Raw genomic sequence first — 22,270 nt, 5'->3', positions numbered from 1 at the left:
CGTACAAAACTTACTTTTTCATCTTCTGATTGCAGTCACTCACCTTTTCCATGGAAAATTCAGACTGTGAAGTTGTGGACTTATCAACCTTACCCATATGCCCCTACCTCCCACATGTTACCAGAAGACATAAAAAGAAAAAAATCAAATCTGTATGTATGTTCTAGAAAATGGCAGAACTACCATAACTATATAATTTATAATGTGGGAATGCATACATTTTGCACAATATTACTACATTTGCATCTTCTCACAATATTTACATTACACCAGCCTCTGCTGTCTATTACTGCTATAGCTATTATGTACGCATTACACAGAGATTATGAACCTATGCATAACATTTCTGCAACAGATACCTAAGTGTAAGAATGGAAGAACTTTTTTTTTGATTCCATTATTTATCTGTTGCTACTTTGTTTCCAGTCTTTTGCTGTCTTGTGGTAGATAACATTTTTAATAATTATATCCCCCATGATGTCTCTTACACTATATTTCATTCTTCTGCTTTATTATGCACGTTCATCAGCACACTCCTGTAAAAACAGGTCCTGCTTTCACCTAGTCTGAATTTTTATGTCATAGCTCTTTTGCATATATACCCTCATCTCAGCAGCAGTTTCTTTTTCACTGTGAAATCTCAGTACAAGTACTGAGTTCACAGAATGTTGCTTCAGAGATACTTGATACAAGCAGTCCATGACTGTAGCTTTAAATTCCTCTCCCAAAAAGTCCCTGTGGTTTTTTCAATTACTGTTAGTGAGTCAGGCCACTAGGAAACCGATTCACCTAATGTGAAAGAGAAAGGCTACTGGCCTGCCTAGCTTGCTCTGCTGAAGACCATGCATGCTCAGCATTGATCTGTTAGATCACGGCTGTGCATTGCTGGATCACTCTTTTTTGCAGTAATGCCATGAAACTATCCAGATGTTGGTGCGGTTCTTGTTCCACCCTGCATATATTTCCGTCTTAAAGCCTCCAGTCTTTAATGATGCAACTCACTGTTCCAATCAGAGCTAGGCATAAGTACGATATTTTTTAACATTGTGCTTACGGTAGTCTGTAAAAATATTGGATGTCTACATCAGCAATTCAATGTAACTAAAAATAGTTCTTTACCTAATCACTGAGTCAATTTTGCCCTCTTAATTTCTCCATCAATTTTATCCCTGGCTCTACAAACTCTAGAAAACAGCCCTTCAACTTTTCTGCTCTAGAACCTTTTTCCCCAAGCACAGTGCCATATCTGTTCTGCTCCTACCTCCTTCATAGGTGCTGCTTCTCCCTCAGTTTCACTCTTCTTTTACATCTTTCCATTATTCCTTCTCCTCTTGATAGCCGAATGACTGCAAAGTTACAGACCTGCAGTGATGCTCCATTATTTACCCCATTACTCTTCATTTTAGAGTAGGTGTTAGTCGGGTACATAGAACAGAAATCAGAAAGCTATTTCTTCATTCACAGATGCGAATAGCTTGAAGGGCAGTTGCAGCTGAGCCAGAATGGAGCAGTCTTGAGCTTTTGAATACTTGCTCCTTATTATCAGTCTGAGCAGGAAAAAAAGGAACTTCACTTGCTTGGTGCCTGGTTCATTTATAACCAAGGAAGCAATCAGTAAGAGGCAATTTCCTAAATCATTAAGACTGCCATACTAATATCCATATTTCCTAAATCTTCAAATCACTGTGCTTACATATAGTTAAGTATCAGCTACCTGAGTGCACAGTCCATCTGATTTGTTGACATTAGATGCCATGGAAACAGCTTTTAATAAAGAGAGAGAGTTAGAGAATATCTCTTTTCAAGTGCTTCAACAGCAAAAAAAAAATCATTTACTTTACAGGAACATAACATCTGCGAGGAATTCTGTTTCATGTTCACAAATCTGACTTTTAGTTTAAAAGTGCTATTTTCACTGCCTCTTTTAAAACAATGTTTTTATCTGCTTCCCTTCAAAATGATGAAATATAATGACCATTAATCATTTCAGATCATCTCATTGTCACGGGGCATTTTGCTATGAAAAGCAGACCTAACAATTATGTTGACATTCAGAAAGAAGTTCTCTTTTTTTTTTAAATTTCTAATAATAGCTTAATAGATTTGCTTTTATTCTAATTAACTAAATATTACCTTTTCATTAAAGGGTTTCTTTTAATACGTGTAGATGAAATATAAATATTTTTGTTTCTTATTCTATTGTGGCTAATGTGTTCACAGGGGCTACAAATAAGATATCCCAGAGACGTCTAAAAAACTTCAGAAAATAAAATTTCCCCACAGTAGAAATGTTGTTTTTTGAGGGTCAAATCTTCTTTGCCAATATAGAATGATTTTCGTGACTGCAGTTTTTATGTGAGCATTACAATACCTCACACTTTTCACATATACTAGTGATTAAAAAAATAAGTATTTCTTACTTATACTAATCAACTTGTTCAGTTCTTATTTTGATTTCTTAATTTAATTTCTTTCTGATAACCATTTCTAAATATTTTATTCAATATATCTCAGAACCAGTTTTGAGAAAATTTTTCCAATTAAAACATTGCAATAAACAACTTTGTGCATGCATGGGAGATTCCAATATTCAGAACAAAGTAATGATCGAGTTGACATAATTCAACTGTTCAATAAAGAAAAGATTTTCTTCAGGTTTGAGGCTATTCCTGTCTAATTTTGTTGCTTGATTTGAAATTGCTTTATGCAAATTACACTTTTATCCCCTCTAATTCTAATTTTTTTCTTGGAGAGAGAGATTTGTTAAGATGAAATATAGGGCATTTTGCTTATTCAAGGTAATTTGATGTTCTGATACCCTCATTCACAACTGCATTAAAAACTCAATGCAGCTATACTAGTTTACCTTGAAATTCCTTTTTCTATCAAATGTCTGTGGATTTGGGGAGATCTTTAATTCATGCAATTTCACCAAGGGTATAAAACACAGCATCTTTATGCAAACAGCTGTTTTACTTTTACTCTTTAGAATAATGGATGATTTTGTAAAAATTATTTCTTCTAAAGATTTCACACTTATATGAAGTTTTGAAAGCTTTTAAAAATTAAAGTTAATAATTATTTAATAGATAAAAAAAGAGAGGGAAATAATTTAGATGACATTAAAGTGCCATCTTTTAAAACTTTGCATTTAATAAAACTTAATCGCTCTGTACTCAACATAGAGAAACAATTTTAAAAATAGTTCTGTTAATTTGAACTTCTAAAGATCATAGGTGACCTGTCTTTAGACTACTGATCTGATCTTTAGACTATCAATCTGAGCTACATGTTATGTGTATCAGGTTCAGTACTAGGTGCAAGCTTTATTTTCTCCAAGAGGAGGGTACCTTCTATAGTTTTGTCATTCATAAATATGTAAATATTTTGGAGTGGTTTTTTTTGTTGTTGTTATCATTTGGGTTTGTGGGGTTTGTTTTTTTGTTTTTCCAAAAAGAGGCTTTTACATTATAAGATATCCTAGGATTTTTCTCATTCGATCTGAGAACAGAATTGTCACGGAAGTATGGAAAGTTGTTCTGTGTCCCCTTTTTAGTTAACATCAGGGCTTGTGACTGGAATATCCAAGACTGAAATAATAAAAAGCCCAGCTTTGACATGAAAATCCACACTATGTACAATACAGAAAAAACGCAACAACTAGAAAACAGACTTGTCAGCTCCTTTTGCAGATTTGGGTGACAAATCTGTTGTCCATGGGTGTGATATTTACGTGGAAGATGGAAGCAGGGAAGAACTATTCGTTTTAACATTGAAATTCACAATTTATCCCCCCTAGATCTTTTAATGAAAATAATTACCAAAGTGAGTAAAATATCACTTATAAAAAATATGCTAGGCATTTGATAATATAAAAGGATTAAAATAAAATGAAGCATTTAAAAAAACTAAAGCCCTCTAAAGCTGTTAAGTGTTGTTTGGTTTTTTTAATGTTGTGTATGTCCACTCCCAGCATTCACAGGTGGCTGTCATTTTAGGTCAGTGTTGGGAACATACTACATAAAACAAAAGGTGCATATTTTCCCATAAAAATATCTACAAAATATTTCAGGTTCTAAAATGGAAAACAAGTAAATTTAAGTACTGTTCATCTGCTTTATTTGAAGGAAAAGGGATGTATTCTTTTCTCATTGTGCAAAGTGAAGAGTGGGACCTGCCTCTTCCCTTCTTCAAAATGTTGAGTAGAAGTTAAAAATTACTATGTGTTTTGTAAACGATTTTAGGACTTGTCAGTTTAGGATGCATTTTGGAATTGGAATCAAAGGCACTGTGTAACGAACTGAACTTAGCAGGATGAACTGGCCTTGATGAGATGGGAAAAGTCTATCATCTTGTACCCACAAGACACGTTGTTAAATTTTTAGCCTGTTAAATGCAAGAAAGACAAGTGCTGGTGCTGAGGCTGTGGAGAACCATCAGAACGTTTTGCATGCACAGAACTCAGTGGTTTCCTTGAAGGAATGGAATACATTCCTAGATCATGTCTTTCAGTAAATACCTGCAAAAGGAATCCGGCTCATTGGCTCCAAGATCAATTGTAATGTGCACTAAAGTCTAGTTTGTCAGGAAAGCTGGATAAACGGGAGATTTCTTTTAACAGTATATTCCTGTTTAAATCAGAAATACTAATGCAAATACACCTTGGCAGTCCAATATTACTTTGTTGCCTTGTACACTATTTTCTGAAATTTTATTCTCAATATGATATGCTTTCTGGTTGTTTTCTCTTCCTGGTTTCAGGTTTACACTTTTCTTCTTCTGAACTCCTTCTGAGTTCAGTCAATCCAGGCTCAGATCACTTCCCAGCTCCTCTTCATGCATCCTTGGTTAACAGCTACATTTCCTCTGTAGCTTCTGACATCCTCCTGACTTGATTTTGTCCATTCTGCATCACTTGTTTTTACCTACATTTCTGTAACCTCATTTTTCACTGAAGAATGGGTTTCATTCTTTTCCTCTGAGCAACAACTGAGGAATAGATTCTGCAACAGAACTATTGCAGCTGAGGAGTTATATTCAGCAAGTGAGTGAAAATAGACAAGATAAGTTGTCTTCTCACCTTTCCCTCAGTTACATTTGTGTGTACATCTTCTGAGCAATAGCTTGTGTATATCTCTGGAAAAGAACATGTTTAAAAGGACCAGTTCCAAAATACCTGTGAAATGCATTGCTATTTTTCATATTCTGTGACTTGTAACTAATTGAAAACAGCTTTTATATTCTGACACTAAAAAATGGCACAGAAAAAGCAGATAATAAACATATATATGTCATAATTATATCTGCACATATAGATGTAGAAATACATCCCAGACATTTAAACATTTAAATAGACTTTTAGACCAAATAAACCCCAGTTAGCAAGATTTCCTACAAAGGTTCTCTATTTGCACATAAATCATTATATTGTCTATTAAGATAATTGAAATTGTGTATCTACAAAAACCCTCTTTGTCTAAATTAAATATCCCATAAAATTATGTTGCTTTTCATATTTTCACAAAGCTTGCAATGCAGAAACTGCTCTGAAACCAATCACTAAAGTTGTAGAGGCACATAATAATCCCAGAAGTAAAAGGAATACAGTTTGATTTGTGGGTTTTTTTTTTTAAAAATTAAAATTTTCTACTTTATAAAAAAAAGAGATTAATGTTCTCGTTTACCTCTTTGAATTAGTCAGCATTTGTTTTATAAGATTCTAAATTCTCCCTGAGGAAAAAAATTACAATCTTAAAAAATGTCGAGTAGGATGAGACTCTACCCCACCAAGAAGGAGAAAAAAGCTATTATACTGTAACTTCGTTTTCTAAACATCTGGAAAAAAATCAATACAGAAAGTAAATAATTAGTCACCTGCTTTAGACCTAAACAACCGTTCCTGTGAAATTAAAAGGAACAGTGCACTCTTTTCTACTCATAATGACAGCATTTGGAAAACATGAAAGAGTCAATTTACAGTGATAAAGATCAGTAAGAATCTGACAGTTGTAAAAAGCTGCATGTACAAACAGGAAGTCTCTCAACTTTTGTGTCTCCTTCAGACAATCATCTCGATGACTAAAATGTGTTAATTTTCTCATTGTTAATTATTCTAAAGAAAGTAGAGATGACAGTAAAACTACACATCCAGAATGTGGAAATTCCTCTGCTATGCAAAAGGCATAAACCCAAATAATTCCAGGTGATAGATAAAGATGACATCAGGTCTTGTGTTCAAAACAGAGAATTATGATCAGTTTGGTACAAATGCACACTCTTTGCTCCAGGATTACCTGCAGACTCCAGATTATTGTGACATATCAGATTCATAAGGATTTTTTGGAAATTGCTGAAGTGCTTCTAAACTGCAGTGATCTTATAAATAGAAATGATTTTCATGTTCTGATTTGCGGTTGATATCTCTCATACGGTACTTAATGAATAGATTTTTCTTTTTCTTATGGTCATCTGTTAGTAAACTGTGGTGTTAGTAAACTGTGTAGTGCCAGATAAATTTGTAAAACTGCTCTGAAGAGGTCAGTGCAGTCGTTGAGGTATTTTCATTCCATGTCAGTCCCTAGTTACATGGCAGCCTTCTGGAGGAAGAAATAGTTCTTCACTGCAAAACTCATGACATGTATGATCTGGATGATGTGTTAGTAGCAGGAGCTGAAGATCAGGTTCCTAACATAGGTCTCAGTTGTACAAAATTCCAGCAATTTATGTCTGACCACTGCTCCTTGAGTGCCTCCACTGTATTTTTTGAAGCTAGTTGCCCTACTGGAAAGTGTGTAAGGTGGTTGCCTGTCTCTCCCTGAGTGCTGGGGAAAGCTGACAGCACACTGCTCTTCTTCCCTTACTTCTTCCTGACTGTCCTTCACTCAGAAAAAAGCAACCAAACAACAACAACAAAAAACTAGTAGGAAGCAAACAGTTCCTATTCCTTATTTTTTAATCCCAGCTTCAGTTTAGAAGGACTTGTGACATAAATAAGTTGTCAGTGATTTTTGAAGGCTCAAGGGCGGGTTGTTAGTGGAAGACAGGCAATTCCAGGGACTTTATCTCTGCATGCTCCCCGTTCAAGAAAGTGAGTAAAAAATCAGATTTGGAGCATAATCCCTCTGTTGGCCTCCACATGCAAGATGGTTCTCCAGGCAGGACCTGTGCCTGTCTTGTACTGTCATTATTCCCCATTTATTGAGTTTGGCACTTGGCCTTTCTTGGAATAAAATGAACTGAGTGTTTCTTCTGTCATTCCTTAACACATGCATACATTTCACTTTGCTGTATTATCTACCATGGCAGCACTGTTGTCTGGCTAAAGTAGAGCATCTTGGGATCTAATTTTGTACTTTTTCAATACCTACTTGAGCACCACAGATTATGTTCAACGTATATAAATCCATATGGTACAGCATTATGACACAACATCTCTGTTCAAAGTCATAGAATCATAGAATCATAGAACGGTCTAAGCTGGAAGGGACCTTAGAGATCATTTAATCCAGCCTCCCTGCTGCCAGGGATGTCACCTCTTGACTAGATCAGGCAACACATGGGGACCGAATGGGAATTGAACTCACGACGACCTTAGCATTGTTAGCGCTATGCCCAACTGGCTGAGCTAACCGGCCCCCTACTCATTTAGAAAAAATTTGCATTTGACTCTCATTTATTTTAAACTATTCTTCCCACAGTGTCTTTGCTGCTGCTTATAGGCATTCTTGAAAGCACAAACTCCATTATAAAATACTTCTGCAATATCATCTTCATTTCCTGAAATCCACAAATTCCACTCTAGCTTCTGAAGTGAAATATCCAGTGACTGAACTGTACTAAGCACTCATGAAACCGCTCTCTATCGAACTGCAAATTGTTGCCTTTACAAAATAACCACCAGCACAGGATACTAGAGTGTGATCCTCAGTATTGGCAGTTCTATGAATTTTACCTTAGATCTTGCTTACCTTTGACATAATATAATGAAATTTTTATGCATGAAAATGTTAATTTGTTCATTTACCCAGACATGAAACAAGTGGAAGGCAGTATACCACGAATTCTTGTCATACAAATTCTTGTCATACGAATTCTTGTCATACAAGTCCCTTACTATTTTGACCTGATGGGAAATCAGGAAATAAGAAATGCTTAGAAAGATTTTGCTGTTTTGCTGGAACAGTGTAATTAGTTGTATCTAAACAAGAGTTAAGGACGATGGCCTTTTAGGGTTTGAGAAATCTTGCTGTAGAATAGCATAACAGACCAATTTAATTTATCCTTGATTAAAGATCAATATAGAAATAAAATGAATGCCAGCAGTGAACAATAACAATAATATAAACTGCCCAGTAACATGAGAGACTGTCTCCAAGCTGACACTTGGACTGTCTCCAAGTAGACACTGAACTTACTTAATACTAAAAGCAGCAAGGAAAATGTCAGATGAAAAGTATTCTCTCGTAGTCACATAGTGTGGAACGGAATAAAACTGGGGCCAAACTTAACTGCCATGGCAGGAAAAAACCATACATGAAAATATATCTCTATCTCTTGGGGAAGTATCTGATGAAATACTGACAAAAGTTATGAGGTGATATGAAATGATTGAGGGCTGTGAGTTAGGTACAGTAAAAACCATGACATTAGGCACCAAAAGCTAAAAAAGAGAAAGTGGTCTCTAGAAATGCAGCATTTTAAAAATAAACCGTAAAGTTCGCTGTAATTTTGTGCCATATCTGTGGCTGTTGGAGAGAAACATAACTCTGCTGTCCAGTCTAGTTCAAAGTCAATATATGCCAGTTCTGTGTCTGGCTTTTGCCATTCATTTAAAGCTGGTCTCTTGGGATCGGGACTACTCTGAAGCACCTGGACAACCTATAATCTCTGAAAAAATGCAGCAGAGGAAGAATTTTTTATGCTTTCAGTAATTTAGGGCCTTCATGTAGGAGGGAAAAGAAAAATATGTCATATATTTCACTTCTCATTTACAAAAGTGGATATTCCAGAAATGACTAGAAGTGGCTGATAATGTTTTGCTATACTTTGTGGGGAAGGAGTGGAAAAGTAAGTTGAGAAAATGTAGATATTGCAAAAATTTGCCAACTTTCCACTGAAATAAATTGAATGTACCCAATTTATTACATGCTTATTTCAGATTTGAATTGTTGGAATATTAATGTATATTTTCCTTAATTACCACTGTAGTTTGCTTGGTTTATTAGCAAAACCCTTTTCTCTGGTCTGGACTTTGTGACTGGATTGCGTCTACATCATGCCTGAATGACCTCGGTTTCATGACCGTAGTAAAATTTGGATAAAGTAGTCTGAGTGGGCTATAAAAGACAAAAAATCATAAATTCCTTAAAATGTAACCTTTAGATGACATAGTGAGGACCTTGGTGGCTACAGTGGAACACCAAATAAAATGGTTTGAATCAAAACTTCATCCCAAAGTGAAATGTTATTTATTATGCTACAGCTCAAACAAGGTGTTTAGACACTTCCAAATCCCTTTCTTATTTTTCATTTGCATTAGTAAAATGTAATATCTTGCTTTTCAGGCTAATTTGAGATCCTGAGAAGCATCTGAACACATTATGATATTAAATATATAATATCATAATTTCTAGTGTGATGAAGATCCCAGTTTTTACCAGCTGCTAATGGCCTCTGGAGAGATTCAGGCTGATAAGGTTTGTGATGTCAAACAGCTGTAGATGAAAATACGAGAAACAGTTGACAATACTTAAATCATACAAATGTTAAACTACAAATCTGAGACAGGCACATAATTATCATGGTATTATTTCATATGAATTTTATGTGATATTAAATATCTTTAAATTGTCATACTCTTAGCAAAGTCAAAAAAGGAACATACTAATCTGCAGATTTATATTTCAAACAGTAAAGAAAGAAAACAACACAATATTTATTTAGCATGAACAAACTTCTGAAGCTTTGCTTGTTTTTTAATGTGAAATTGATTAACTGAAAAGAAGGTAATATACTGAGTTCACCCAGCAATTTAAGGTGAACAATTCATAGAAATGACACATGTGTAACCCCTTTTCTTGCGTATGAATTATCTCAGACTAAAGTGTGGAACTTCAAACTGTACCTGTAGTTAAACATATCTGCTGAACAATCCTAAAACTGCAGTTTATTTGCAAAAGCTTTATATACAAATTCAATATTCAAAATTCAAGCTGCTTGATTAGGTGAATAGGCACGTAATATGTTTCTATCTCAGAAGCCTGATTCTTCATATCAAAAATCTGATATGAATCATTCAGAATTTGCTTTTTGAGAATACTCTTCAATAATATGCTCAAAATTCATCAATCATTATTGTTAGTACTGCCATTCAGCAGAAGAGTTACAGAAAGCAAACAATACCCAGCTCAAATTACTATAATGTCTATTTACCTTTCCAGTGAAAGGAAACCTGACTGATAAATGGAATTTAACAGCATAAAAGAACAAACTACATTTACTTACTCAGCTTTTGAAGGAAGAATGAAATTAACATACCTGCAGTATATGTAAATCCCTTAAATATAAATGAGTAACTTATATTACTACCCCTACATATTTTTTCTAACAAAACTCATTACGTATCTAAATTTTACATAGAAAATGAAAGTATGTTTATTTCTGGAGGCTGGATGCATTAGATTTTTCTGAATTATTTTGATCTTTAATTTCAAGGATGCATTTTTCATCTGCTAAGCTATACACTAATATTGGAAGCTGCTTACCTAAGCTTTTGTTCAGTGCTACAGAAAATGCTAACAGAACAATTAAACCATTGTTTCAATGAGAGTTCCAGTGCATACAGGTAATAAACATATGGAGCTTATTCTCTTCTATCTTCATTGTCTGAGTTTCTTTCCTTTTACTGGCAGGCTTACAGAACTACCAAAGCCATGAAAATTCAATGCTAACTTAAAAGTGCAACCTCTGTTACTTTATATTTTTGTACTGTGAATCAAGGCATTGTTTACATTAGACAATGAAATGAAGATGAGGCAGAAAACACACCTCTGAAGGACCTTCTACACAAAAGGATGAACACGTAGTTCTTTGCACAAAGCATTAGAAAATACTGTGATATTTTATTATTAAAAATGCTGCTGAAAAGTTTATACATATGTGTCCAGCCATATATATCTTCTATCATTACTTAAGGCAAAAAACAAAAGATTGCAAAACAATAACAGAAGAAACCATTAAACCCTGTGTGCCTCTTAAGGTCAAGAATATAAGCCTGGGAAAGTACTTTTGTTTTTCTTTTACAGTTTGCAAAGTATATTTTGATATCATTATTATATAATTCTACGAAGACCCTATAAATCTGTTCCCTCTATAAATCATACATCAGTCCAGATGTATCAAATTATTAAATCAACTTGATTGTAATTACTTTTAAAAGCTAAAATCATTCACTTACAGGAACTTTTTTTTTTACCCAAATGTCACAAGCCTGACACAGTACTGTACATATTGCTAGCAGAAGACAATTGGAAGTACTAAACAAATACTTTAATTCACATTACAAACATACCCAACTGATTATGATGCCAAGCACCATTACCTTTTTTTAAAAAACTTTTTTCTTTTTTCTTTTTTTTTTCATTTTTTTAACCTTTATTTAAGAGTTATGAACTGCTGCATCTCAGCTGAGGCATTACATAGGTGGTGGAAATGGCCTGGTATAAAGTCAGCATTAATCAATATTATGTGATGGATCAGTGAAAAAACCAACCAACCAAACAAAAAAAACCAACCAGTTTTCCATTTGCTACTAGTTGTACTTTGGGGTTGTTACTTCATCACATTCCAACCTGAGCATCCATGTCAGGTTTATAGAATATTTATTACAGATGAAGAATTATATCAGCCACATATTGGATTTTATCATGTCATTAACTTTTTTTTTTTATTTCCTTCCTTCAGAATCTCTTTTGCTGTCTGCTACAACAAGGAATTGTGCAGATGAATAGACCTCAGTGAATCACGTTGTCTTTAATTTTGCTGTGGGGGGGACTATTCCAAGACATTTTATTAAAAAACAAATAGCATAGAAAACAAGAAGAGGTACAAGGCATCTTGTGTTAGATATTTATGGGACATATGATACTGATGCAGCTTAGTTGTGGACTAATAATAGAAAATACATCTGGGATAATCATATTCAAGTGCAGACCAATTTGTTCAAATATCTTTGGTAACTATCTCTCGATGATGGAGTAACTTTCAAAGACAAAATATAAAGCAATCTTCATCTGCGAGAACTTCGAGATTTTCACATTCAAATCATTTGTTTGAATCAAACTGCTAAGTTCCTTTGTTTGATAGCTCTGCTTGGCCCCTGGTTTCCTAACGAAGGAAGGGAATAACTAGCTAAGAATTTTGCCTTTCCTGAGAGTGATGCTCTCTGGGATTTTTGGTTTCATTCAGATGCAGAACAGCTGACAAGGTCTCTATGTCTTTGTCCATAATGTTCACTGACTATGGGACTGCTGTGCAATAAATCGGCAAAAAAAGTATTTCCTGACAGGTATGCTCTTGAGCACGAAACAGGATACTGGACAGAGAAGGTCTTTACATACTGGTAATTTCTGAACACTTTGAAAACCAGCCAGCCAACCAACACACCATTTCCTCACTTTCAAGTTGTGATTTTGTTTAGCAAAGCTACGAAGGTGCTTTCTCAGTTGAGATTCTGCTGCAAATGCTGGTGAATATAGGAGCTAGTTTTCTTCACAAAAGGCTGACCAAAACACAGGCTTTCTTTGCTTTTGTCAGGGCACAAAATTCTTCCTAACATATCACAATAACCAAGAACTACAAACTGGACTCTGAATATATATTATTGGATGTTTCTTGGTTCAGCTAAACAAGCTTAAAATAGCAAGTATTTTCTTTTGTGTCTTTTTTTTTTCCATTTTCCAATCCATTGCTGCTGCAATTTAACAAAGGCTAACACAAAATTAAATTATAGAAAAAAAGTTTCAGAAAAGAACAACAATCTCCTATGAATACTTTAACATGCACTAGTGTAACCTGTAAGAGAAAATACGCAGGTCACACAGACAACTGTATCCTCTGCATGACACCATGGCCTCTTATAAATGAAACATGTTAGAAAAATCTCATGGTTTTTGTTTACCACTAGTAATTAAGAAGAAATTCCTCCTTTGGGCTTGGAGGAAACAGAGGTGATATGACTAATGTATATACACATAGGTCACAACCGAATGCACAATCTTTCTAAAAGCTCTTTTCAAACTGAAAACATCAATAAAAGCTTCTTCTTTTTCGTTTTTAAACTCACAGCTATGTACATTTTTACAAAGTTTCTTTAAATATAGTTCAGGCTGGCAAGTCATCTCTTTGCACAGAACTATACGTATTTTACTGCATAGTCAGTCCTCCTCTTTTTTTTTCATTTTTTTTTTAATAATAAAATTCTATTTCCCCCATCTGGATTACAGTTTCATATGCTGGGTAAAAGCCCATGGTGATGTCTTTGTTTTAACAAGGGCCATTCACGATATGGCACATAGAGAATTTTTTAATTATTTTATTTATTTAAAAAAAAAACCAAAACACCTGTACAGTCACTGGCTCTGTGTTCCAGAAGATTCTGCTTTGCTTGTTATACTCAAAACACCATTTTAAGTGACGTCTTCTGGGCTCAATTTTCAATCAAAGTGGCTGAGATCTTAAAGCAGTATCGTAACAGCAATGTACACTTTTCACATTTCACAGGGTTTCTAGTTGATCTTTAACATCAGAGAGTTTCTGTGGGAAGGATCAGTAAGAAAATAATGACTGTCCTTCTCTTTTACTTGTTTTTACTTTAGGCTTTGACAAGGCGTTCAATGGATGGTATTATAACTTTATCCTCTTCTTTTTTCTTTTTTTCCTTTTTTTTTTTTTTCTTTCTTCCAAGTGGCTTGTGAATGTAGAGGGGGAAGGGCTGAGCTATACCCTAGTGGTTGAATGTCCATGGGGCAAATTTGTACTGTTTTGTCCTCCACTGAAGGTGTTGAAAGTATGCAAAGGCTGCATTCCTGTTAATGTGTTTGGAATCATGGTTATAGTGTTGGGTGTCATTAGCGGGATGTCGTCTGGGGACCTTCTCAAAGTAAGCGTGTAGTCAGGTGGGCAAGTTAGTCTCAGGGTGTCATGCGCCTGCAGTGACTCACACTCATGGTCATGTTCTAGCTGTTTCATCTGCAAGGACATAATCTCTTCGTTCTGTATGTGTGCGATATCGTTGGTTGTGTTCCTCTGGGGACTAGGGCGCCTGTGAGTCTCGTGACGCCGCTTGTCCTTCTTGTAATACAATGCAGCAAAAGCTAAAATATTGAGGAACAGCAAGGAGGCCCCCACAGCAATGGTGACACTCAGCTCCGTGGAATAATCGCGCTTGTTTTCTATCAGAACTGTTGTATCCTCCGGAGCTGTTTTATGGGTGTCTTTTGAATGTTTGGGATTGTTGGCAGGTGTCATTGCTGGGCGTTTGGTGGCTGGCCACAATTTACCAGGAGAACGTCGTGTCACGTAAGGAAATGATGTCATATCAGGAGGGGGGACTTTAGTTGTTGTGGAAACATACTGAAATATCTCATTAAGGTTGTGAAGGTGTGGTACAAGCTCCAACCAGAAAGCAACTTTTGTTGCTCGGTAGTGATCCCGAACTCGAGGTTTCAGGCCAATATGCAAATAAAGCTGGTCTTTAGGATTGTATTTGGACCAGGCCACTTCTTCAAAGCGGTTGGGTTTTGTGTGGATGAACTTCGTGTCCTGTGGAACAGGCTGGTTTGGATCTCTACAAAAATAAAAACAGGCAATATTATAGTCATTAAAAAAAACTCCAAAAAACAAATAAAGATACTCCATCCTTTAGTTAATGGTTTATCCAATAATTAACACAACCTAAAAGCAGAAGCTAAAAAATCTCCCTAACTAAACATGTTAACAAACACAAGAAAAATTACTTACTGTACAGTGAATCTCAGACATTATAATAGCTTTTTACACAAAAACAAAGAAATGGTTGTGTTTCAGCTCCCAAAAGCTCATCTTAAATTAATTCAGTACCACACTCCAAAGCTGTCTTAAGAGAGCTAATGATTACCTCTCCCCATAGCAGAGGTATAGGTTCAGATCTTCTCAAGGTTTAACATTAACTTTCTTATTTAAGGTACCACTACTTCCACTGCTCTAAGGAGTAAACATGTGTGTCTAATCCCTATGGCAACACTGAAATTCCATGTGACTGTAAGAATTTATACTTGGCTAGAGTAAAAGAAAACAAGAAAAATTTCTTCAAATACATTAGTGAGAAAAGAAAGAATAGAGAAAAAGTGAGTATGCTCCTAAATGAGGCTGGAGATACGATAACAGAGGATGCAGAGATGGCAGAATTACTGAATGTCTTCTTTGCCTCATTCTTTACTCCTAAGGACAGTCCCCAGGAATTCCAGTCACTGGAAGTAATGGAGCAAAACTGGAGTGAGGATGACTCTCAACTGGTCAGTGAGGACTGGGTTAGAGACCTCTTGGAGCAACTGAAAATGCACAAATCCATGGGCCCCGACGGGGTGCATCCACATGTGCTGAGAGTTGGCTGATGTTGTGGCTGAGCCGCTTTCTATCATATCTGAAAAATCATGGGGAACGGGAGAGGTGCCTGAAGACTGGAAGAAAGCCAATGTCACTCCAGTCTTCAGAAAGGGCAGGGAGGAGGACCCAGTCACCTACATTCCAGCCAGTCTCATCTCCATCCCTGCAAAGGTGATGGAGGGGCTCATTCTGATGGCCGTTTCTAGTCAATTGAAAAAAAAGAAGGTTATCAGGAATAGCCAGCATGGATTTACCAAGGGGAAACCTTGCCTGACTAATCTGATATCCTTCTACGAGGACGTGACCAAATGTGTTGATGAAGTGAGAGCAGTGGATCTCATATACCTTGACTTCAGTGAGGTTTTCGATACTGTCCCCCATAATATCCTCATAGTTAAACTCAAGAAATGTGGGATAAATGATTGGACTGTGGGGTGGATTATGAACTGGCTCAGCAAAAGAGTTCAGAGGGTTATGATCAGCTGAATAAAATCAAGTTGGAAGCTCGTGGCCAGTGTTGTTCCCCAAGGATCTGTGTCCAGGTTTGTTCAATATCTTCATCAATGACCTGGATGAGAGGACAGAATGCACCCTCAGCAAATATGATGATGATACGAAACTGGAAGGGGTGGCTGACACACCAGAAGGCTGTGCTCCCCATCCAACAAGATTTGGACAGGCTGGAGAGCTGGGCAAAGATTAATCTCATGAAGTTCAATAAGGACAAGAGTAGAGTCCTGCATCTGGAGAGGAATAACACCAGGCACCAGTACAGATCAGGGGAAGTCCTGCTGGAGAGCAGCACCATGGAGAAAGACCTTAGAGTCCTAGTGGACAGTAAGTTGTCCATGAGACAGCAATTTGCCCCTGCAGCCAAGAGGACCAATGGTATCCTGGGCTGCATTAAGAAAAGTGTGTGCAGCAGGTCTAGGGAAGTTCGGCTCCCTCTCTACTCTGCCCTGGTGAGATCACACCTGGAACATTGTGTCCAGTCTTGGGCTCTCCAATTCAAGAGAGAGAGGGATCTGCTAGAGAGAGTTCAATGGAGAGCTATGAGGATGATTAAGGGACTTGATCATCTCTCCTATGAAGACATTGAGAGAACTGGGGCTGTTTAGCCTTGAAGGGAGATGGCTGAGAAGAGATCTTATTAACATATAAAAATATCTGAGGGGTGGGTGCCAAGAGGAAGGGGCCAGTCTCTTTTCAGTGGTGCCCAACAATAAAACAAGAAATAATGGGTATAAGCTAGAACATAGGGAGTTCCACCTCAGCATTAGGAGAAACTTTACTGTGAGGATGACAGATAACTAACTGGGGCTGCCCAGAGAGGTTGTGGAGTCTCCTTCTCTGGAGACTTTCAAAACCCACCTGGATGCGTTCCTGTGTGGCTGCCCTAGGGGATCCTGCTCTGGCAAGGGGGTGGACTAGATGATCTCTAGAGGTTCCTTCTAACCCCTAACATTCTATGATTCTATGATTCTATGATTCTATGTGTATATTACAAAAAAACCCTTCAAAATATGAAGTAACAGCTTAACACATAAAACTGGGAATGATTTCTCTTTGTGTCCCTTTACTGAGCTATTACTCCTCCTTCATTCAAGTATCTGCTTTATGGAAAAGCCTTTAAAGTACTTGTATGCTGCAAATCTTTCCATCATTTGTATTAGCAGATTGCTACTTGAAAGTTCTGTGTGCTCATCACTACTAAATAACTACATCTAATGGCCATAGGACAGTAAGCCTTAATTCTGTCCCGGTTTGTAGAGATGAGAAACATATTAGCTGAGATCACCAGGTTTTATAGTAGTGAAGTAGTAGTTGAGATAAGAGTAGTACACTACTCAGAGATCATTTCAAAACTGAGAACTCAAATATTTAATTGAAATTATGCTTGTCCCATTTGGTGTTTTTTTTCTTTCCTTCTTAGAGGTTCGGAAAAAAGACAAACCAATGGGACAAAAAGCATTTAAATTCGGTGATTTTTAAAATGTCCTTAAAATTTCAGTAAACTTTACATATATGATTTCCTCTTGACATTAAAAAATACAGACATTTAAAGGCACTAACACTGAGTTTAGTATTCTGTTGTGCATGAGTTTGAATCTTATTTTGCAGCAGACTTTGTGAGATATTATACTGAGAGTACGTGATTTATTTTCCATGCATTACTCTGAGAAATTTCCATTCTCCTTTCCATTCCCATATGCATTAGTTTATTTCCTGTGAAAATGATTCTAATATTTTCCTTTTCTTCCAATATACTGTTATGCATGTTAGGGGAATACCAAGACCCACTGCTACAGATTTCAAAGCTTCTTAGTTTTTTTCTTTTTCCATTTTCAAAAGCTCATGAACATGATTGCCTAGTTTAGCATTCCTTTGCTGTTCATAAAGAGCCATTCCTTAGTTCTTAAACCAGACTGGTAATTTGATGTCAATAATCTTATGGTTCCTATGTTCATCTGTCTGCTTGAAAGAACTTATTTTACCTTCTTTTGAGTGAAAGAAAGAACTATATTTCTATATAATTTTGGTACTTTGGTTTACTTATGCTTGTGGTTTTAGGTGTTTGGGGGATTTTCCGGTGGTTTCGTGGTGGGTTTTTTTTTTGTTATTTATTTTGTACTGCATCTAATCTTTTGCATCCCAATGAGATATAAATTAGAAGTTCCAGAAGCTATCTATCTATCTATCTATCTATCTATTTATCTATCTATCTATCCATATATCTATCTACCGTCTCAACAAAAAATTATTTGCTTAGTAATTGCTCATCCTAGTTGAAGCTAGAGTAGTAATAGACATTTCCAAGCAGTACAGTAGTAGGTGTATATTGCTACTTTGAGGGATTCTAACCTGCTTTCTAGAAGGAAATAAAAGTATTTATTTTGATCTTAAAGCACAGACTGAAAGATTTGGCAAATCCAGAGCAGAAGATAATGTTCTAATTCAACATATCTAGTACTGCAGTACTTTGGGTTTCAATATATAAATTCTAAAGCAAATTAAAAATCTGCAAGATTATCAAAAGGCAAAACATTTTTCTTCCCAGAAACTCCAAAGCATGCAAGAGTTACAGCACAAAATCCATCCTGTGTTCTCCCCCTTTGTTGTTTTGATTCCAAGCACAGAAGACTCTAGGAATGATTCTAGAGAAAACGTATACATTAAACTTGTATACATTAAACATGTAAATGAGATGTACTTGATACACAGTACAGGAGATTAAGCAGCTGATCACTCATTTCAATAAGATAAACTGGACATTCACTTGTTTTTATCTTTTTTTTTTAATGACCTTATTAAAATGACAGCAGATGATGGTTTTAGCAAGAAACAGCCCACAAAACAAATATCAACCTCCCTTTCTTTTTTCTCTTCCATTCTCTACCTCCATCTCTTCTTTTTATATCTGTGAGGAATAGCCAATCATGTTACCACCTCCTCCAAACACAAGAGAGAAAATTACATTTCATAAGGTTAGTCTTGTTTACATGGCTGTGCATGGGCATGAACATTTCCATTGAAACAAGGAATAGAAAAACAAAAATCAGCCCTAGAGACAGGGAGGGCTGTTTTTTTTTCTGAGGATATCAGAACCCTATTGTTGGCATCAACTCCAGAGTTGATAGTCCGAATACTCTCTCCAGATTTGGAGGTTAGGTATCTTTTCAGAAGAAAATGGAATAATTCAGTCCAGTCCTAAATAAAGGATCTAATAATGTATGCATCTTGGTTTTACAGACTAATGATAATTGAATAAATATATTCAGTGCAAATAAATAAGAGGATTTTGACTTTCCTTGTCCCTCCTTCTGTGTACACTGGAGACCACTAATACAATCAGCTGCAACTTATGACGTGTTAAGTCCTTTTCTTAGGTAGCTGGGCAGTTTATCTTATCATTAACAATTTTATAGATAGACATAAAATATAGATGTACATACTGCTGCTTGACAGAACTCTTCATATGTAATTTAACTTCAAATTTCCCTTTGCTTTTTTTAGCCTCTCAAATCACATTTGTGTTTCTGGACATTCCTGAGGCTCAAGTGTGCAATTATGGAACAAAAGGCTGTTAGGAAATCTTCTTTTAAAAACCTGCTGTAATCATGGTGATAAAAATATAATACAAATAATATATTTTCAGTTCTAGACTTTCAGTAGTGGCTCTCATAGGAATGAGATAACTTGGTAGGGAACTTTGCTTTTTCTTCATCCTATTGCTAGAACAAAAGTATTTTTTATTATTATTTTTCCTTTTGATCTCTGATTATTTGTTTTCACTAGCTTTAAAATTTAATTTAAACTGAGGCATTTCTAATTATTATGCAGAACCATCCATTTTCACTTATTTTATTTTTCCCCACTTTCAGTCTGCATTGATTTTGCTCAATTTAACATGTTGCATTTTATTGTAATTTTATTCATATCTCATGGGCTACAAATGTACATTCAAAGCTCTGATGTTTTTCTTCTCAGGTCATATAAAATAAATATGTCTGCAATGGATACTGACTGAAGAGCAATGCATATTCCTGTTTATGATGTGAATTAGAAGCTGGCCTGGATTATTTTGTATCTGGTGATACTGACATGGGAAGAATAAGAGTTTAAGAAGTTTTTTCTTATCCTGAATTCCATATAACATTGAAATGCCATTTATCTTTTCACTACTTCTGCAACAGCATTAACTTTCACTCACAGCAATGGTACTGTTATATTAATGCACCTGAAGTGTTTATTATTTTGATTAATTCTCAAAATTCATTGAAGACCAAAATATCATTTTAACAGAGTCTGCCTCCAAGACACTGAAAGGCCCCTTGATCATTTATTTTCTTTTAGCAGTCCTATTTTCTCCATATGGGAGGAAAAAAAAAAAAAGTGAGAGAAAAAAAGTGTGGTATTTCTTCATGCTTTCATTGATACATCCATTCCTTCCTGAAGCCTACAAGCATATTTTCCTTTACCTCCTTTCCTCACTTATCACCAGGTCCCACTGTTTCCATGCTCCCAGTCAGCTATTATAACTAAGAAGAGCAGACCATAAGCAGACTATTTTTTTGTCTAACACAGACTGACCCTTGGAGACAGTGATTTTTTCAGACAAAAACATCAAAAAGAAATGCAACAGCCTTATAAAGAAGTTCACAGAGAATTGATCTGAAAATGTGCTTTAGTCATTCTAAGTTTAATTATGTCTTCCATTAGAAAGCTGAACTGAATCTAAAACATAGATATCCTTAATAACTCAGTTAAGTTTTTGCTTCAGAATCAATGGTAGTAAAATAATTCAGGAGTATTGATCTGATTTACAAAGAAAACAAGGATATATCCTTTAGGCCTTTATATTTCCTATCACCAACCTAGGTAGAACTGGATAAATGGCAACGAAAATAGGGTACTGTATCTCCTTGAATAACGGTAATTTTTAGAAACCCAATAGATGCCTCTAATGAGAGCATGGCTTCATATCTACTCTATGAAACTTCAAATGCTTCCTCACAAGAGTGGTGGACTATCTGTGAAGGACTGGCACACATCCCCTCATGTCATTCACTTTCCCTGTTGATGTATCTATGAAGGGTGTAACATGGCCCTAATTAACAGAACATTTGAGCATATGAAATTATTATTACAGTTAAGATAGTACTTCTGGCAGTAGACTGAAGCTTTAAGTGCACCTCTCGATGAAGCTTTCACATACAATTTTGCACATAGCAGAATCAAAAGCTGTGTTTTCATGTCATTTTTGTTTCCCAAATGTAGTTTCTCACACCTACTCTGTAACAAATTTGTAAAAACAACATGCCTATTTCTAAGGCATGTTAGAAACATAGTTGTGAAAAGGTCAAAATGAGTGTTAATGCATGTGGTGGTTTAACCCGGGACAGAAACTGAACACCATGCAGTTGCTCACTCACTTCTCCCACCACAGAGGTATGGGGAGGTGAATGAGAAAAGAAAAAAAGTGAAACTTCTGGCCTAAGAACAATTTAATAACTAAAATACAATAAAATATTATAATAATAACAGTAATGAACATTAATATAGTAAAAAGAGGGAGAAAGAAATAAAACACAAAACACAGAGGATACACAATGCAGTTATTCCCCACTCACTGACTGACGCCCCCTCTACCCAATTCCACCCAGTTTATATACTGAGTACAACATCCTATGCTGTGGAATAACCCTTTAGCTAGTTCGGGTTAGCTGTCCTGGCCATGCCCCCTCTCAGCTTCTTGTGCACCTACTCACTGGCAAAGCATGGGAAACTGAAAAATCCTTAACTAAGGAGAAGCACTGCTCAGCAAGTCGGCAAGGTAAAAAAAGGGAGGATTAGCAAAATGGAGCTTCCAGGTATTCGTTTCAAGCATGGTCCATTTGCCATTAAACACTTTGTCACCTCCTATTTGCTAGCTTCAGTAACTGGCTTCAAAGTAAAACACAATAAAAACACTGTGCCTTGTGCTGTGTCTTTGACACCTAATGATTTTACAAGATTGACCTGCCCTTCAAACCCAGCCTTGGCAGTGGGCCCCGGTTAAGCAACATCAGTTCGAAAGCCAGCACAGTCCGTCAGAACGATGTGCCACCTAAGCCATAATTATACAATA

The 22,270-nt window shown here is 36.0% G+C and overlaps 1 protein-coding gene across 1 annotated transcript in view; it reads right to left on the bottom strand.

Moving 5' to 3' along the window:
• Positions 1 to 13,943: 13,943 nt before the first annotated feature.
• The window catches only part of LOC104267681 (neuroligin-4, X-linked), an 81,405-nt gene continuing 73,078 nt past the window's right edge, over positions 13,944 to 22,270 (bottom strand). The window contains exon 5 of the mRNA XM_009867417.1: positions 13,944 to 14,845. Coding sequence (XP_009865719.1) covers positions 13,996 to 14,845 — 850 coding nt within the window. The 3' untranslated portion in view covers positions 13,944 to 13,995. The remainder of the gene's footprint in view (positions 14,846 to 22,270) is intronic.

Source organism: Apaloderma vittatum, unplaced genomic scaffold (genome assembly GCF_000703405.1).
Source record: "Apaloderma vittatum isolate BGI_N311 unplaced genomic scaffold, ASM70340v1 scaffold5964, whole genome shotgun sequence".
Taxonomy (NCBI): domain Eukaryota; kingdom Metazoa; phylum Chordata; class Aves; order Trogoniformes; family Trogonidae; genus Apaloderma; species Apaloderma vittatum.
This window is presented reverse-complemented; position numbering and strand designations above follow the sequence as displayed.